Source organism: Macrotis lagotis, chromosome X (genome assembly GCF_037893015.1).
Source record: "Macrotis lagotis isolate mMagLag1 chromosome X, bilby.v1.9.chrom.fasta, whole genome shotgun sequence".
Lineage (NCBI taxonomy): Eukaryota > Metazoa > Chordata > Mammalia > Peramelemorphia > Peramelidae > Macrotis > Macrotis lagotis.
Window position 1 is genome coordinate 202527828 of NC_133666.1, and position 16602 is coordinate 202544429.

The 16602-nt window shown below is 32.9% G+C and overlaps 1 protein-coding gene across 1 annotated transcript in view; it reads right to left on the reverse strand.

The window, feature by feature from the left end:
* FBXL17 (F-box and leucine rich repeat protein 17) overlaps positions 1-16602 on the reverse strand; it is a 504377-nt gene that overhangs the window by 157558 nt on the left and 330217 nt on the right. The window contains exon 7 of the mRNA XM_074207412.1: positions 9790-9866. Coding sequence (XP_074063513.1) covers positions 9790-9866 — 77 coding nt within the window. The remainder of the gene's footprint in view (positions 1-9789; positions 9867-16602) is intronic.

Here is a 16602-nt window from a genome sequence, read left to right on the forward strand (position 1 = left end):
TCTGGCTGGAAGCAGGAAGGACTAAATAGAATCTGGATGGTTCAAAAAAATTCCAAGGAAATTGCTTCCAATTATATAGAGTGTTTCAACTTTACTGAAAGTTCTTTCCAAACTCCCCCTCACTCCTTGGGCCAATCATATCTTTTTTGGGAGGGGGGGTTTGCAAGGCAATGGGGTTAAGTGACTTGCCCAAGATCATTAAGTGTCTGCAGTTGGATTTGAACTCAGGTCCTCTTGACTCCAGGGCTGTTGTTCTATTCACTGTGCCACCTAGCAGCCCCCTCGGGCCTCTCATTTCCAAAAATAAGTTCCTGGAAATATTTCCATAGTTACTTCCTATTTTGGATGAGTTTATACTTCTAAATACTGTTACAACTGTAGAAGTTAACAGGATCATAGAATTCCAAATTAGGAGGAATTTTAGAGATCATCTAATCTAACATTTTTTTTCTTTAAAGATGAGGTAAATGAAACTCAGAGAAGGGGGGGGGGGGGAGACTTCCAAAGACTAACTTAATTAGTAAGCTGCAAAGCCAGAATTTAAGTCTGGTTTCTCTGAGTGCAAATCCAGTGGTAGTATGTCTAATTGTAAAATTTCTGAAAACTTTCTCTTTTAAAAAAAACTTACATTTTTCATGCTTAATCAATGATTACAAAGTATAGGCATATACAATTTGGAGGTTAGCCCTTTTGGGCTACTCCTCATGTTCTAAAATTGGGTGGCAGAAGGTGGTTATTCCTTTGGGTTCAAGGGATGATACCCTTTGGATGTCCATTCCTTTCATAGTTTATGAAACCTAACCAATGTAGTTCACAATAAAACAAAATTTAAACACAATTAGCTCTCAAGAAATAGGAATCAACACTTGGGTGGTGTAGTGGATAGAGCACTGTCATTGGGTGCAGGAGGACAGGGGAGCTTGAATCTGACTCAGACACTTGACTCTTACCAGCTCTGTGACCTTGGGCAAGTCACTTAACCCTGACTATCCTGCATCCAGGACCAACTCCAGTTGTCCTGATTTCTATCTGGCCACTGGTCCCAGATGGCTCTGGAGGAGAAAGAGGCTGGTAAGCATAGCCCATCCCCCCCACCCCCACTCAAATCCAACTCCTGTGCTTTTCATGGCATCACATCCCTGATGTCATGGCCTTCTTCGAAATGAAGGACAAGGATACCTCCTAAGAACATCCTGGACTCTCTGTGCTGATGCCAGAAGTCCTATTCTTTCAAAGTTGCTTCTAGTCTGGTGCAACCATTTTTCTATATCTCAGTCTCTCTGCTTTGTATTTCTATAAAATGTCTATTTCAGCACCTACCTGATAAGGTTGTTGTGAGGATCAAATGAGATATTTGTAAAGTGCTTGTCACATGGAATAAAGGATTATTTTATTCTCCTTCCTTCAAGAACTCTCTTGAGCTGGCTTCAGCAAGAGCTAATGAAAGAAATGTTTTCCTCGGGTAAGTATGACTACTGTAGTGATGTGGAAGAGGAGGGAAGGAATATGGGAGAAGCATGGTCCTGGTATCTATTACCCAAACTTCATTTCTCCAGGACTTAGTATTCCAGTGTCATGACCTATTTTTTTTCTCATTCAATGAGCTGCTACTTTTTTGACTCAATGAGAGAGCTGTTCATACAGCAGCCAAGAGGAATAGAGAGACCAAGATGGCCAGCGGATAGAATAATGGAAGTCAGAAAGACCTGAGTTTGAATCTTACCTCAGGCAATTACTAGTTTGTGAATCTGAAGCATGTCACTTAATATCTCTTGGCCTCAATTTCCTTGTCTAGAAAATGGGGGTAGTAATAGAATCTAACTGACAGAGTTGTGCAAAATGCAAATTGTTGGGATAAATGATACTCATTAGGAAACCTTATTCCTAGAACACTTATTATTTTCCAATGAAAGTCTGAGTTAAATGGTGATTCATGTATAAACTAAGGTGTTAGATTTTATAATATAGGCATTGAGATATTAAGATATCAAGGCATTAAGATATTATTTCCAAATGGGGAAACTTCTTCTTACATTTGATACACAAGCTGATACTTTGTAAATCAAGTTCATCAAACTCATCATCTTAGCTAAGGATCTGATGCATTTCAAATTAACAGAAAGTTAATACTTGAAAGAAATCTTATAGATAATGAACTTTATAGAGGACACTACTATATATTGGGCACTGTGCTTAGAATTCTCTATATATGATAGCATTTGACCCTCTCAACAACCCTGTGAAGGATGTACTGTTATCATTTGCATTTTAAAGTTGAGTAAACTGAGGCAAACAAAGGTTAAATATATGAGACCAAAAGAGATCTCAGATCTTCTCTGTATCTGGCCCAGTGTTCTATCTTACTGTGCTACCTATACTTTAGGGAGCTTGTTACACATACTGTAGAGAGAATGCTATTCGCACGTCAGGTTTCTTAAATATAAATCTGGCTCTATAGTTTCAAAAATGGACTATTATTTTTTGTTAAATTTATATCCTCAGACTTATATCCTCAGAACCTAAAACATTAAAAACATTTAAGAATATTTGTTAATTGATATAAATTTTTTTCTAAGCCTTTTTTACAAGATACAAAGTTCTTGTGTACACTACCACAGACTTCAGTGAGGGTCTTTAAGAAGAGACTGGATTAACTTTTGTTGGAGAGTTCAAGAAAGGAATTCTATTTAGGTAGTGGTGGACTAGTTGACCTTTGAAATCGCCACAATATTTCTAAGACTAATTCTTATTCTATGTATTTGCTATCAGAAGCCAATTAACTTCTCTGTGGTTCAGTTTCCTCCTCTAGAAAATGAGAATGTTACTACTGGTACTTCTTACCTTTCAGGGTCTGTGTGAGAATAAAATGCCTCTCTCTCCTTCACCCCTATCTCACATGAAGTACCCTTACTCTTAATCAAGGCTAATCTTACTACTTGTACAAGAGATCACATTCTGTTCTTTCTCCTCCAACAGACTGTTTTGTTTGTTATCCCCACTCTGTCATTTATTTTCAATCTCTGCCTTATTTCTTACAAACATATCCATGACTCCTCCATCAAGAAAATAAAAACAACAATCCTCACTTAATCCTTCTATCTTTTCTATTTATTGTCCTTTATTTTTTCTGTCCTTTGTAGCTAAACTCCTTGAAAAGACCATCTCCAATAGATGCCTCTTCATTTCTCTCCTTTCGATCTCTTGTCCCCTTTACATTTGGCTTCAGAACTTACCATTACAACAAAACTGCTCTCTCCAAAATTACTAATAATCTCTTGTGTGCCAAATCCACTGGACTTTTCTCAATGCTTATTCTCCTTGATTCTTCTGTAGCCTGTGACACTGCTGATCACTCTCTTGTCCTTGATAGTCTCTTATCTCTAAGTTTTCAGAACACCACTCATTACTGGTTCTCCCCTTAACTATCTGACTGCTCCTCTCACACCGGCTAATATAGATGTTCCTCAGGGGTCTGTCTTGGGCCCTATTCTCTTCACCCTCTATAATACTTCATTTGCTGATTTCATTAATGTCCATATATTTTATTACCACTTCTATGCTGATGATTCTTAGATCTACCTATTTTTCTGAATTTCTGCTGAGCTCTAATCTTGCATCTCCAATTGCCTTTATGACATCTAATTTTATGAACTAAATTATTAGTTCAGTTGACATTTTAAACTCAATAAGTCCAAAACTGAACTAATTATCTTTTCCTTTTGAATGTTCTTTTCCTCCTTCCTAGTCTATTACTTTAGAAGGCAAAACAATCTTTCCTGTCCTTCAGGTCCACAACTTGGGTGTCATTCTGGATTCCTCACTGTCTCTCACCCCCATATCCAATCTGTTACCCAGGTCTGTCAATTTCACTTGCACACTATCTCCCTCTAACCCTAACCCTCTTCTCCACTTGGATCCTGCCACCATGAACAAGACACTCCATCTTGCATCTCTAGGTCTTTTCTCTGGATGTCCTCTAGGTCTGGAACATTTCCTTTCTCTACATTGACTACTGATCTTCCCATCTTCCTTTAAATCCCAACTAAAATCCCACCTTCACAGAAACCTTCCCTAACCATTCTTAATTTCAGTGCCATCACTCTGTTAATTGTTTCCTATTTATTTTGTATATAGCTTGCATTGTATATATTTGTTTTCACATTGTCCTTCCCATTATTATAAGTTCCTTTAGAACAGGGATGGCCTTTTGTCTCTTTTTTTAATGCTCAGGACCTAGCATAATGCTTGATAACCAGTAGAAACAAAAAATATTTCTTGACTGATTGAAAGTATATAAATACTATAATAAATGAGTTATTATTTTAATTATTATATTATTAATAGGTACTTATTAATTGTTGAATGGATGGACAAATAAAAGAAAAGATAAAATTAGGCTAAGATTAAAAAATATTATAATATGAAGAATTATAATTATTCTGACCTTTTTTCTTTTTTTGGTGTAAGTACAATAATGTCCTACCATAAATGTTCAATAATGATCTATTTTAGACCTTTACCAAAGTACACCAGGAAAAATGTATACATACCTAATTTCCTAAGAATAGGTTTTAAAATTAGAACTACTCAACCAAATAAATAATGTGTTTGATCTAAATTTCCCTTACCTCTAATAATCCCACAACACAAAATTAATATTAAGAACAGCTAATTATTTATAAAGATGGTGAAATTATAAAGTTCTTTAGAAATGATAAATTATAATTGGTTAGGCAAGAAATTATGATATGCTTCTCGTAGTTAAATATTTAAATTAAGTATTTAGGTGAAGGTAATTTTACAAATAAATTAAACTGGAAATTACAACAAATGGTATTGAATAAACACTGAGCAGTAGGCCTTCTCAGTTTGAGTTAATAGTTAACTTTTCCAATAAATTCAACAAACATTCCATTTACAGTGTTTTACTGGTGTTACCATGCAGGACCATCTCAATGGTCATGGAGATGGATTCTATACATCGTCTGAGGATCAACCTTGGGAAGTGTGGAGGAGCTATACAGTAGTCTGACCACTAAAGATGAATTCTTTGGATAGGGCAGCCTATGGAACAAACTAACAAAATAGTTCATGGTCACATGTAATAGCAGCTGGATGAACAGGAAAGGAGAAATAGATTTCCGAGATCATCATAATTTTTAGATTTTCTAGGAACATTAACTCTTGGTACTCTAAATGGGAAACCTTTGTCCAATGACAGACCCACTACTGGAAGTCTAAATAGTATTAAAAGTAATATTTTTTCAATAAATAAAGTCAGATGGAAAAGCAAGTTGCAAAAAAAAAAAGCATGACTAACAGATTATCCTTGGAGAAGAAAATAAAGGAATTCGCAGAGTTGTTCTTATGTACACAAAAATAAGATGAAGTATCATGTCACGGAACAATTGATCATTTTGTGAACAAAATAAAAAAGTCCACATGGAAGATAAAATATAATAAATATGTAAAATTATATTGTATAAACAATAAGCCTTTCTTTTATAAAATTCAGTAAGTCAAAATAAGGCAATAAATATTTTTAAGCACAGGCACTGTGCAATATTTTAAGAAAGATAAAAGATAGTCTCTACTCTCCAGGAGCTACAATTTAATGAGGAGGCAACATGCAAACCCTGGGAACAGACAAGCTCTATACAGGATAAACTAGAGACAATAATCCAAGGGAAGGTACTCTCATTAAGGGAAATTGAGAAAGTCTTCTAATACAAGGTGAGATTTAAGGTGGGACTTAAAAGAAGTAAAGGAAATCAGGAGACCAAGATGAGGAGGGAGAGAATTCCAGGCATAGGAGACAGCAAGTGAAAATGCACAAAGTTGATAAATGACACATTTCCTTCCACAAACAGCAAGGATGTCTTTGTCACTGGACTAAAAAGTAAGAAACCCAGAAAGTTAACAAAGGACTAAGTTACAAAAGGCTTCTACAGCAAAAAGATTTTTATATTTGATCCTGGATGTAATAGGAACTATTGGAATATATCAAATGGGGGTAAGAGGGAACAGGATCCAATTTTGCTTGAGGAAGATTGATTTGACAGATGATTCAAGGATACTCTATAAAGTATGCTCTATAGAGGATACTCTAAAGAGTGTAGAGACTTTTAAAATCCAGTAGACTAACCACAAGACAAGTTCAATAGTCTAGTCATAAGGTGATAATAAGTCTGCTCCAGTGTGGTGGCAAATGTCACAGGAAAGAAGTTCACTACTAGAGAAGCTACAAAAGTAAAATTGACAAACATAAACATACAAATAATTTGATCTAGAAAACATAAACTGGTGAGAACAGTGACAGAGGTGCTTAAAAGAGAAAGGAGAGTTACAGGAAGAATTTAAAGTAAATTTAAAGTAAAATAAACTTAGTTTCAGATCATGGGTCTGGGTTTGATGAATTAAGGAGGGAGTAGGAATATGATATCACTTCAGTGATAGATTACTAATGCTGATCAAATTAATTCTTTTTCTCTACCCCATTCTTTGCAAATACAGGGAAAAAGGAGAGGCAAAGCTATGAGGACAGTAAGGAGGGAAATCCATAATTAATCATAACTATGTGTAACAGAAAGGGTTACATGCTACAGACTTTTAATTTGGTTGACTCGAATCTGTCCCACAACGCTAAGCTCTGTCTTAAGTATTTAAAGGAAAATCTAATAATTAATATACTTATAACCCAAAAGATATACAATTACATATGGAAGAAAAAAAATTAGCATAGATAAAGGAAAGTAAAGGTAAGAGATAAAAGAAAGAATTAATTACTCAACCAAGAAGGCTCCAATGCCTGAAAATCTAGCTGACTGGGTCTCAATTGGGAAAGTCCCTTCGGCAGAGCATCCTCTCCAAAGGGGGTGACTTCCAAAGCCCACTTTCCCAAGTAAGACCTTTATGGTGCTCACACAAAAGTGGCACAGATACAAGGGTTTACAGGACTGGGGATCAGGGATCAATGGGCTCTCAACCAACTCAATGATTTGCCAGTTTCACCTAAAACACCCTTAGCTCCTGAGTCTAATCACTTTCTCCAGGTGAGTGAGGTAAACGCCCAGGGAGGGGCCAAGCCCAGGTGTGGACTCCAAAATAGCACTCCCTACTCCAAAACATGCCTTGATCAATCCTGCATCAGTTAAATGTGTTCAGGAAGTTCTTTTTCCTTGGACCATGATGTCTGATAGAGAAGATTTCAACTTAAGCCTTCACCCTTTACCATGAATGTGAATAGGATTAATTCACCCATAAAATGGAAGAGGATGACAAAATGGAGTAGAAAAAAGAATTCAATAATATATTATTTACAAGAAACATATCTGCTATACTTCATACAATATATTATTTACAAGAACATATCTATTACACTTCATAAAAATTTTGGGTAGCAATCACAATCCAAATCTTTTTTTTTAGGTTTTTTTTACACAATCCAAATCTTTATCTCTTCTTTGTTTCAAAATCAAATGTCTAGGAAAGTTTCTTTACATTTGTGACCTCTATCTACTTACCTCCCACTCAAATCTCATTTTTTAAAAATTTGATCTCCATCTTATTACTTTACTGAAATTGCTTTTTTCTAACATTAACAGTGATTCTTAACTAAATATTTAATCTATCCTCATTCTACTACACTCTCTGTAGCCCCTGATATTGTCAACCTCTCACTCTTGTTGGATTCTCTCTTATTTCTTGGCTTCAGTAGCACAGCCTCCTAGCCGCCCCTATTTTCTATTTTTAAAATTTATTGATTCATTTTGTTTTGATAGTTTTTTTCCCACACTGACCCACAGGAGTCTCCCTACAATGTAGAATTCTTGTCTCTTCTCTAAGGATATGATTTCTCTCTCATCACACCCAATTTGGATCAAGGTACAAAATGGAAACAAAGTAAAGACTGACAAATTACTTCCGGGGGGGGGGGGAGTAAGATGGGGGGGGAAATTGTAAAATTCAAATAATGTCTTTAATAAAAATTAATTTAAAAAATCTAGCTGTATGACCTTGGGAAAGTCACTTCTCCAAGTTTCAATTATCTTATTTTTTTACAATGACAGAATTGAACTAGGTAATTTTCAAAGTCCTTTTCGAAGAAATGTCATTAGTTAATTGAGAATTGAGCATATGTTAATATGAAAATGGAGTTATATGTTATTTCTATAAAGAAAAATCATTATTTTAGGAGGCATATCCTAACAAATTAAATTCCATGGTAATAAGAAGATTACTAATAATAATACTAGCTCAACAGTAACATAACATATTAGATTACAGAAAGCATTTCATAAACAACTATGTGAGAAAGGTTCAGAATATCAGCAGATGTCAAAATGGACAGTTTTTAAGTATCATTAAGAGTCACTGAAAAGATATGAGATTTCAGTGGTAGCTGATCCCATTTTTGGAACTATCAAATTGTTCAAAATCACTCCCGGAACAGTATCTCAGGCAAACTTTCATAGAGCAGATTTAAACTGTTAATGACATCTGTAGTTAATTTAGAATTATAAGTACTGATAACAATGAGCACAATTTCTTAATTCTTTTTTTAAGTTTTTTGCAAGGCAAATGGGGTTAAGTGGCTTTCCCAAGATCACACAGTTAGGTAATTATTAAGTGTCTGAGGCCAGATTTGAACTCAGGTACTCTTGACTCCAGGGCTGGGGCTTTATCCACTGTGCCACCTAGCTGCCCTGATTTCTTAATTCTTAACCAGAAAATTACTAAGGATGGTATGGTGCCAACACTGTGTTTTTCCCTTCAAGATGAATTTTACAATATAACCTTTAAGTCATTTAATTCTGTCAATACTAAAGCAAAATAATGAATTCTAGGAGGAAGAGTGCCACCTTGCTTAGTTCTCTCATAAATTGTATAAATTATATCTATCTATCTATCTATCTATATCTATATATATATATATGTATATATATAATATATATATATATATATATATATATATATACACATATATATGTTCAGAGTGGACACAACAATCCTTAAAAGAAAATATGGTTAAAGTAGATGTGTGTGTGTGTGTGTGTGTGTGTGTGTGTGTGTGTGTGTGAGAGAGAAAGAGAGAGAGAGAGAGAGAGAGAGAGAGAGAGAGAGAGAGAAAAGAGTTTTTTTTTTTAAATACCTATTCAAATTCTTACTTTACCCCTAAAACAGAATGGTGGCTTAAACTTAGCTCAAGTTCAAAAGAACCAATTTCTCATTTCCTATTTTCAATGTTAAAAACAAATAAATATTTTATTCTGTATAGAAAACTCCTTGTAGATGCAAAAAAATGAAAGTCTGGTATACAAATCAAAAGAAAAAAGCTTCTAAATCTCTGCATCTGAGACTTCATCAGCAATAACATAAAGTTAAACAAATCAGATCATTTCAGTAATTTCTTACTCATGTTTATCTTCTCAAGAAATGTAATTTTAAATGTGGTCTCAGACAATTATTACCTAGCTGTGTGGCCTTGGGAAAGCCACTTAACCCCGTTTGACTTGCAAAAATCTAAAAAAAAAAATGCAATTTTGTAATTACTCTGATACTTATTCCCAATGAGTACTGATAGTCATATGAAGAGAAATATTTTTCAGGCGTCATATACATTCATTCTTGCACATTAGTCTCATCTTAAAGTTTTGATATAAAATTATTGAAAAAGGTCTTTAGATATTGATTCATTTATGGATCTGTGAATGAACTTTACAATCTCTTATATTATTACTTTTTTTTAATCTTGAAAAATGTCAAGGAAAAAAATGTCCAATTACATACCATAGTCTGTGATCTTACAAGACACCAAATACAGCTCTTTCAGGTTTTGTCCTTCTTTTGCAATGACTTCCACACATCTGTTAATACATGTAAAAACAGCAAATTATTCTAATGTATTTCATGTTAAATTAACAAATCCTCTATCATCAAATAGTATTAAGATGGATGACAAAATTTCTTCTTTTAATAATCATTTTTCAAGCTTTTTAAAGAAAAGTATTATATACATTGCTTCCAAACTACATGCATATTCCAAATATTTCCAGATAATGTTATTAATAAATTTTAGTCTATAAATTCTATAAGTTAAAAAGTCTTAATATTATAACAAAATTCATATACAAAATAACATTAAAACATTATCTTATTATCTCCAAATAGTAAATTAAGCATATTTCTGACTAATAAATTTTTATGTCTTAAGAGTTAAACCATATTGAAAAAGCAACACAAAATGTTTGGCAATATGATAACGGAACACATGATATCTCTCAATCCATAAGCATTTCTTAAGGTACTACTAAAGTATCAGGTATTACAGATATAAAAAGAAACATTGCTTGGAGAAATATAAACTACTTAAGAAGAGATTATTTTTGTTTGTCTTTGTATATCCTTAACATTTAGCAAAATATCTGGGCCACACTAGACCAATAAAGTAAATATGAAAAATATATGAATTTTTGGATATATATTTAGTAAATACAGGAGGTAGGAGGTGTCTGGCATTTAGGAAGATCAAGAAATGTTTAGCAGAAGTGAAGACTGTGTCCTTCCTTGGAGGGGGTGGGGTGGGGTGGGGTGGTGGTGATGATGAAGAGGTGGTAAGTTGAGTCACAAAGCATGAAAAAGGGCAATGCAATGTTGACTAGAAGAAATATCAAGGAGGCCAATATGACTGGAACCTAGAATGGGGAAGAATGTAAGATAATAAGAGTGTTATGTATTAAGTATTGAAAGAGAACTAGAATTCACTTATGAAGGCTCTTGAATGTCAAAAAGAGGATATCACTGAAGGCATATTATAATTATATAATTATGACAAATGTCATGTTATATTTTATAATATGAAGCTTAAGGTAAATATAACTACTACATATGCATAGATGTATAGATATATAAAATATAAGATAAATTATATGTTAAGAGTAAAATTGTTCATCTTTGTCCAGCTATTACTCACGCAGATAAATTGGTTCACCAGGCAACAATTACTATTTTCTATTTTTAGGTAGCTTTTTTTTTTAGGTTTTTTGCAAGGCAAATAGGGTTAACTGGCTTGCCCAAGGCCACACAGCTAGGTAATTATTAAGTGTCTGAGGTCGGATTTGAACCCAGGTACCCCTGACTACAAGGCCGGTGCTTTATCCACTACGTCACCTAGCCGCCCCTATTTTCTATTTTTAAAATTTATTGATTGATTTTGATAGTTTTTTTCCCACACTGACCCACAGGAGTCTCCCTACAATGTACTTTTTACTCTATTTTAAAAAATAATTTGCTTATTTCTGTCTAAGAATTTCCAGATAATGTTATTAATAATTTTTAGTCTATAAATTCTATAAGTTAAAAAGTCTTAATATTATAAGAAAATTCACATAAAAAATAACATTAAAACATGATCTTATTATCTTATTTTTCTTAAATTACTTGCTAAAAACCTTGTATACATAAATAATTTTGATTACTACAAAGTAAATATATATCTATATATAAAGAGGGGGGAGATAAGCCAGAGACATACATGTACACAATATGCATATAAGAGATAACATCTTACCTTATTTTAAAATTAAAGATTTTTGAGCCATATTTTCTGCCCTCAAAATTTCACTAATACTAAATAAAATAAATTATATGATTTTTAAAACAATTAACAATACCATATGTTTTGTCTTATCCTTTATTTTATTTGAAAAGTCATGATACACCTTGCCATATACATCCTTCACTGTGTTAACCTTTATTAATCTCTGTTGAACAAAACAAAGAAAAAGGGTAAAAGGAAAAAAGCCATTAACCTTTTCTTCAATCTAAGGATCAAGTAATTTGATACTGGTGTATATAATCCATCAAGAATTATTCAGTATCCTTATCTGTCTTTTATGCCTTAAATTTGTTTTCTAAGTTATTCAGAATCATAGAATCTAAGAACTTTTAAAGAGGCAGAAAATTTGAAGCAATTTGTTATTTAAGGTCAAACCATTTATAGAAAGAATATATATTGTAAGGAAACTAAACTAATTCAGAAAATTAAAAATGGGAATGAGGAATATTCGAAATGTTTCAGATATACAGAATATATCCTGAACTTACTAATAATTTAATTAAAAATGACAAACTGTTCCATAAGTTCTTTAGAAAAATAATCCAAAGAGGAGCACAGGACAGACACAATGGAGCACTTTTCATTAAGACCCTATTCTTTGCAGGATAGCATCTGATAGGTTAAATTTTCCATAGAGCTCTAAGATCATACCCCAAAGGAAAGAAGAGACCAACAAAAAACGTCTTCCCACAAATGAAAATGATGGCAAACAGAGGTGTCAAAAAGTGACCAGTCTTTAACACTCCTAAGTGCATTCCTAACCATATAATTGAGATATATTTAACTAAATAAAAATACAATAATGCATAATAGTGGTTGTTTTTTTTTTTAAGTTAATATGCAGTGGTAGGGATTCTATTTGAGTTTGCTATCACTAATCTAAGGTTGGGCCTCAAAGTAATAAGACCTGAATTCAAATATGGCCTCAGCCTAGATGTATGACCCCAGAAAAATGATCTAACCTTTGTTTGTCTGTTTCCTCATCTATAAAGTGGGGATAATAATTGTACCTACCTTGCAGTATTGTTGAAAGAATCAAATAAAATAATAATTGTAAAGTGTATAATAATGTGCCTACCTGGCACATAGAAAGATCTCTTTTTGTTGTTGAGTTATTTTTATTCATGTATGTCTCTCTATGGTCCTTTTGGGGTTTTCTTGGCAAAGATACTAGAATCATTTTACATATGAGGAATTGAGGCAAAACAAGGTTAAATGACTTGCCCAAGATCACAGGACTAAAAAGGGACTGAGGGCAGATTTGAACTCATAAAAATGAGTCTTCCTGACTCCAGACCTGGCACTCTATCCACTCGGACACTTACCTAGCTGTCCAAGAGCTATATAAATGTTGTTATTATTTTTCTTATTTTTACTGAATTGTTATGTAAGGATAAATAAAAAAGATTTTTTTTAAAAATCCAAAAGTAGTATACAGAAGCAAAAAACAAATGCTTAAACAAAAGAATACTCTCAAGGCCATGTACTAAAAACTTTCACAGCCATCAGGAGGAAACAAAAAAGATGACTACTGATTAATGAGTAGCAGCACCTTTAATAAAAAAAAAAGGAAAACACAGATTTGATTTTATAAAAAATTCCTAAGATTTCTGTTCTGTGTGAAAGTCTATTATATAGCGAGATTTATATTATTTTCTGTTTAATATACTACCTCTTCTCCTATTATTAAGTATTATTTAATTAACAAGTATTAATAATTTATTAATAAGTATTAAGTAATATTACTACTTCTGCTGCTATTGCTACTAATCTAGAATTTATATATTGTGTTTCAAGATTGATAAAGAAGAGGCAGCTAGATGGCGCAGTGGAGAGAGCACCTGCCCTGCCATTGCCTTAAATAAATAAAATTTAAAAAAGAAAATACTTTATCAATCTTTGAAAAAAAATTTATTTAGGGCAACGGGGTTAAATGATTTACCCAAGGTCACACAACTAGGAAATTATTAAGTGTCTGAGGTCACATTTGAACTCAGGTCTTCCTGACTCCAGGGTCAGTGCTCTATCCATTGCACCACCTAGCTACCCCAATAAAGTGTTTTCAAATATAATATCAAACTTGATCTTCACAACAACTATTACTTATCCCTATTTTACAGATGAGAAAACTGAAGGAAAGGTTAAGTAATCTATTCAGCATCACAAAGTCAGAATTTGAACTTGACTTTCTGAATCCAAGTTAAGTACTACTCAGTTATTTTTCTGAGTAAGAATCAGTAGATTAGATAGTACCCAAAATTTTCCTCCCGAGTAAATACATGCAAAGAAAAAAAAAGCAATATGAAAAATTTTAGCGAAATTTAGTTTTAAGTCATATATATATATATATATATATATATATATATATATATATATATATATATATTAGAGCAAGTGTTTAAGGAGGAAAAATCTAGGTTCTGTGAACCTGGATTAAAATGAATGATAAAAAAGAAATGAGTTTTTGGCAAATATTATAAAGCTATTTTTTGAGAAGTAGAATTAGAATTGGTTTAGGTGATAGTGTCATTTCAAATTGGTAAGATATCATATACTTTGCTGATAATAGGAACAATTAGGATACATGTGGTGATTCTGAAGCACTGCTAAGTGAACAGAGGTGGTATAGCTACCTTTTCTTACTGAAAAAAATTCATTTTTTTTTATTTTGCAATATATTTCCAGTAAATGTCCAAACCCTGTAAAATTGTTTTAGTATTTAAATTACTCCTTTCTGTTTTGTAAAGATCTTGAATCAAACTATATTAGAATATTTCTAATGTCACCTTATGTATGACACTTGCCATCAAAAATAACTATATAAAACTACATATATAGCTAGATATATATAAAATATGTAAGATAAATTATCTATAATTCTAAATTGTGTTTTATTTATAAGATCTTTCATCAGTTTATGAAAAGAGAATCATTTTAATACCAAACCAAAAAGTTTGGAGCTATAACCACAAAAAAAAAAATGACTTCTGAAAGTGACTTATGCAGGCTCAGGTATAAATGGAGATGAATTTTAAAAATTTGCAATTTCTACTAGCTTCCCTAATTGCAGATAATACATGGGGTACTTTCAACATTCATTTATTTTTTGGTTTTTTGGGGGAGAAACAAAATCCTTTAATACTGAATTTGGGCAAATGTTATTGATAAATTCTGTCATTGCTGAACAGCATATCCTATGATGGAACTGGTTTCCCTATACCTCACTTTTTCTATTTATTAAAAAATGAGGATTTGATTTAAAATTGAGAATTCACTAAGAGATGGGGGACAGGGGGAGTGAGGGGAAACAAGTATTATAGTTCCAACTATTAGGGCTCAACAAAGAAAAGGCAAAATATTTGCACAAGAAAATAAATACACCATTGGTTTGAACTCAGATCCACAGGGATTCTTTGTTCCCTGGGGTCTTGCCTAAACATAAACCTTGCTCATCTACTCAGTCCTTTGAAACCAGGCCCTCTACATTTCTAAGCTGTATTTCTATGCTTGGGACTTCTTGCCTAACTCTGGTTCTCTCCTTGCTTGTGTCTCTTGAGAAGACACTTGCAAGCATCATTTAATACTCTACCTACTTTAGGTTATTCCCAAGAGTATTGTAAGCAATTCTACCTTGTCCCTACCTCTGTGACGGGCAAGAGGGAATGGTATGCTAGGGCTTACAAATTAATGACATTAATTCTCAGTCAACAAACACAGTATGCTTGCCACAATTATACCGTGATAGCCATAAAGGAATTAAAAAAAAACAACTAGAAGATGGAATTCTTATATTTTAAAAATAATGTCTCAAAGAATGTTATACCTAGACCTCATTTAGTCCAAACTTTTTATCTTAAAGATAATACAACTGGGGGGGGGGGGCAGCTGGGTGGCGCAAAGGATAAAGCACTGGCCCTGGAGTCAGGAGTTCCTGGGTTCAAATCTGGTCTCAGACATTTAATAATTACCTAGCTGTGTGGCCTTGGGCAAGCCAGTTAACCCCATTTGCCTTGCAAAAACCTAAAAAAAAAAAAAAAAAAAAAAAAAAAAGATAATATGACTGAAATGTACAGAGATTTAATGACTTGTCCAAGTTCATATAGCTAATTAGTGATAGAATAAGGACTAATGTCTAGTTTTTTAGTCTGTAACATTTTAGCTTCATATAAAAATGTCATAATTGAGAAATGTATAATGATAATCATACTGATCTTTAAAACGAGCTTTGAACATTTCATAACCCAATTAAACTCCTTCCCCTCAGTCAAAGAAATTGAGGGTGGTGTGATTGAAAAAGAAATTAGAAATCTAGAGACCTGGTATTACATCCCAGCATTAACATTAATTAGCTGTGTGCCTATGGACAAATAACTAAATCTCTCAGTGCTTCAGTTTTTCTTCATTTACAGAATAAGGAAGCAAACTAATTATTTTTCAAGTCTTTTCTATAAGTAATATTCTATGACTACGTATGTCACTTTTGGCTAGCAAAATATACACTATCAAAATGGAATCTCTATTCGTTTCCATTTTGATACAAAATGATTTAGACATAATTCTGTGGTCATGATCTGGTTAAGCTCTGAAATGTTTAACAAAAATAATCTTTCTATTATAAATTTTTGATTTTTCAGTAGGGTAGAATTCAAAACACTCTCTCTGATCACAGAAAATATCCAGAAAACAAACTTAAAAACATCCCAATATGATTATTGCTAACCTAATTTCATTTTATTTTGATAATATGCTTTTAAAATACATCTGAAATATATAAGATTTGCAAAGCAAAAGCAGGTCACTTGTAGGCTGTATACAAACTATACAACTGAATATACTTTTAAATTATACATTCCTATCTCCTTGAAAAATTCTTAATCACTTGATTTATGTGAGGAATAAAGGTTAATGAATCAAGCTGTATATACTTCAAAACTATCAGAGAATTCAAAAGAACCTTGAATTATAGAAAACAACTGTCTTCTTTA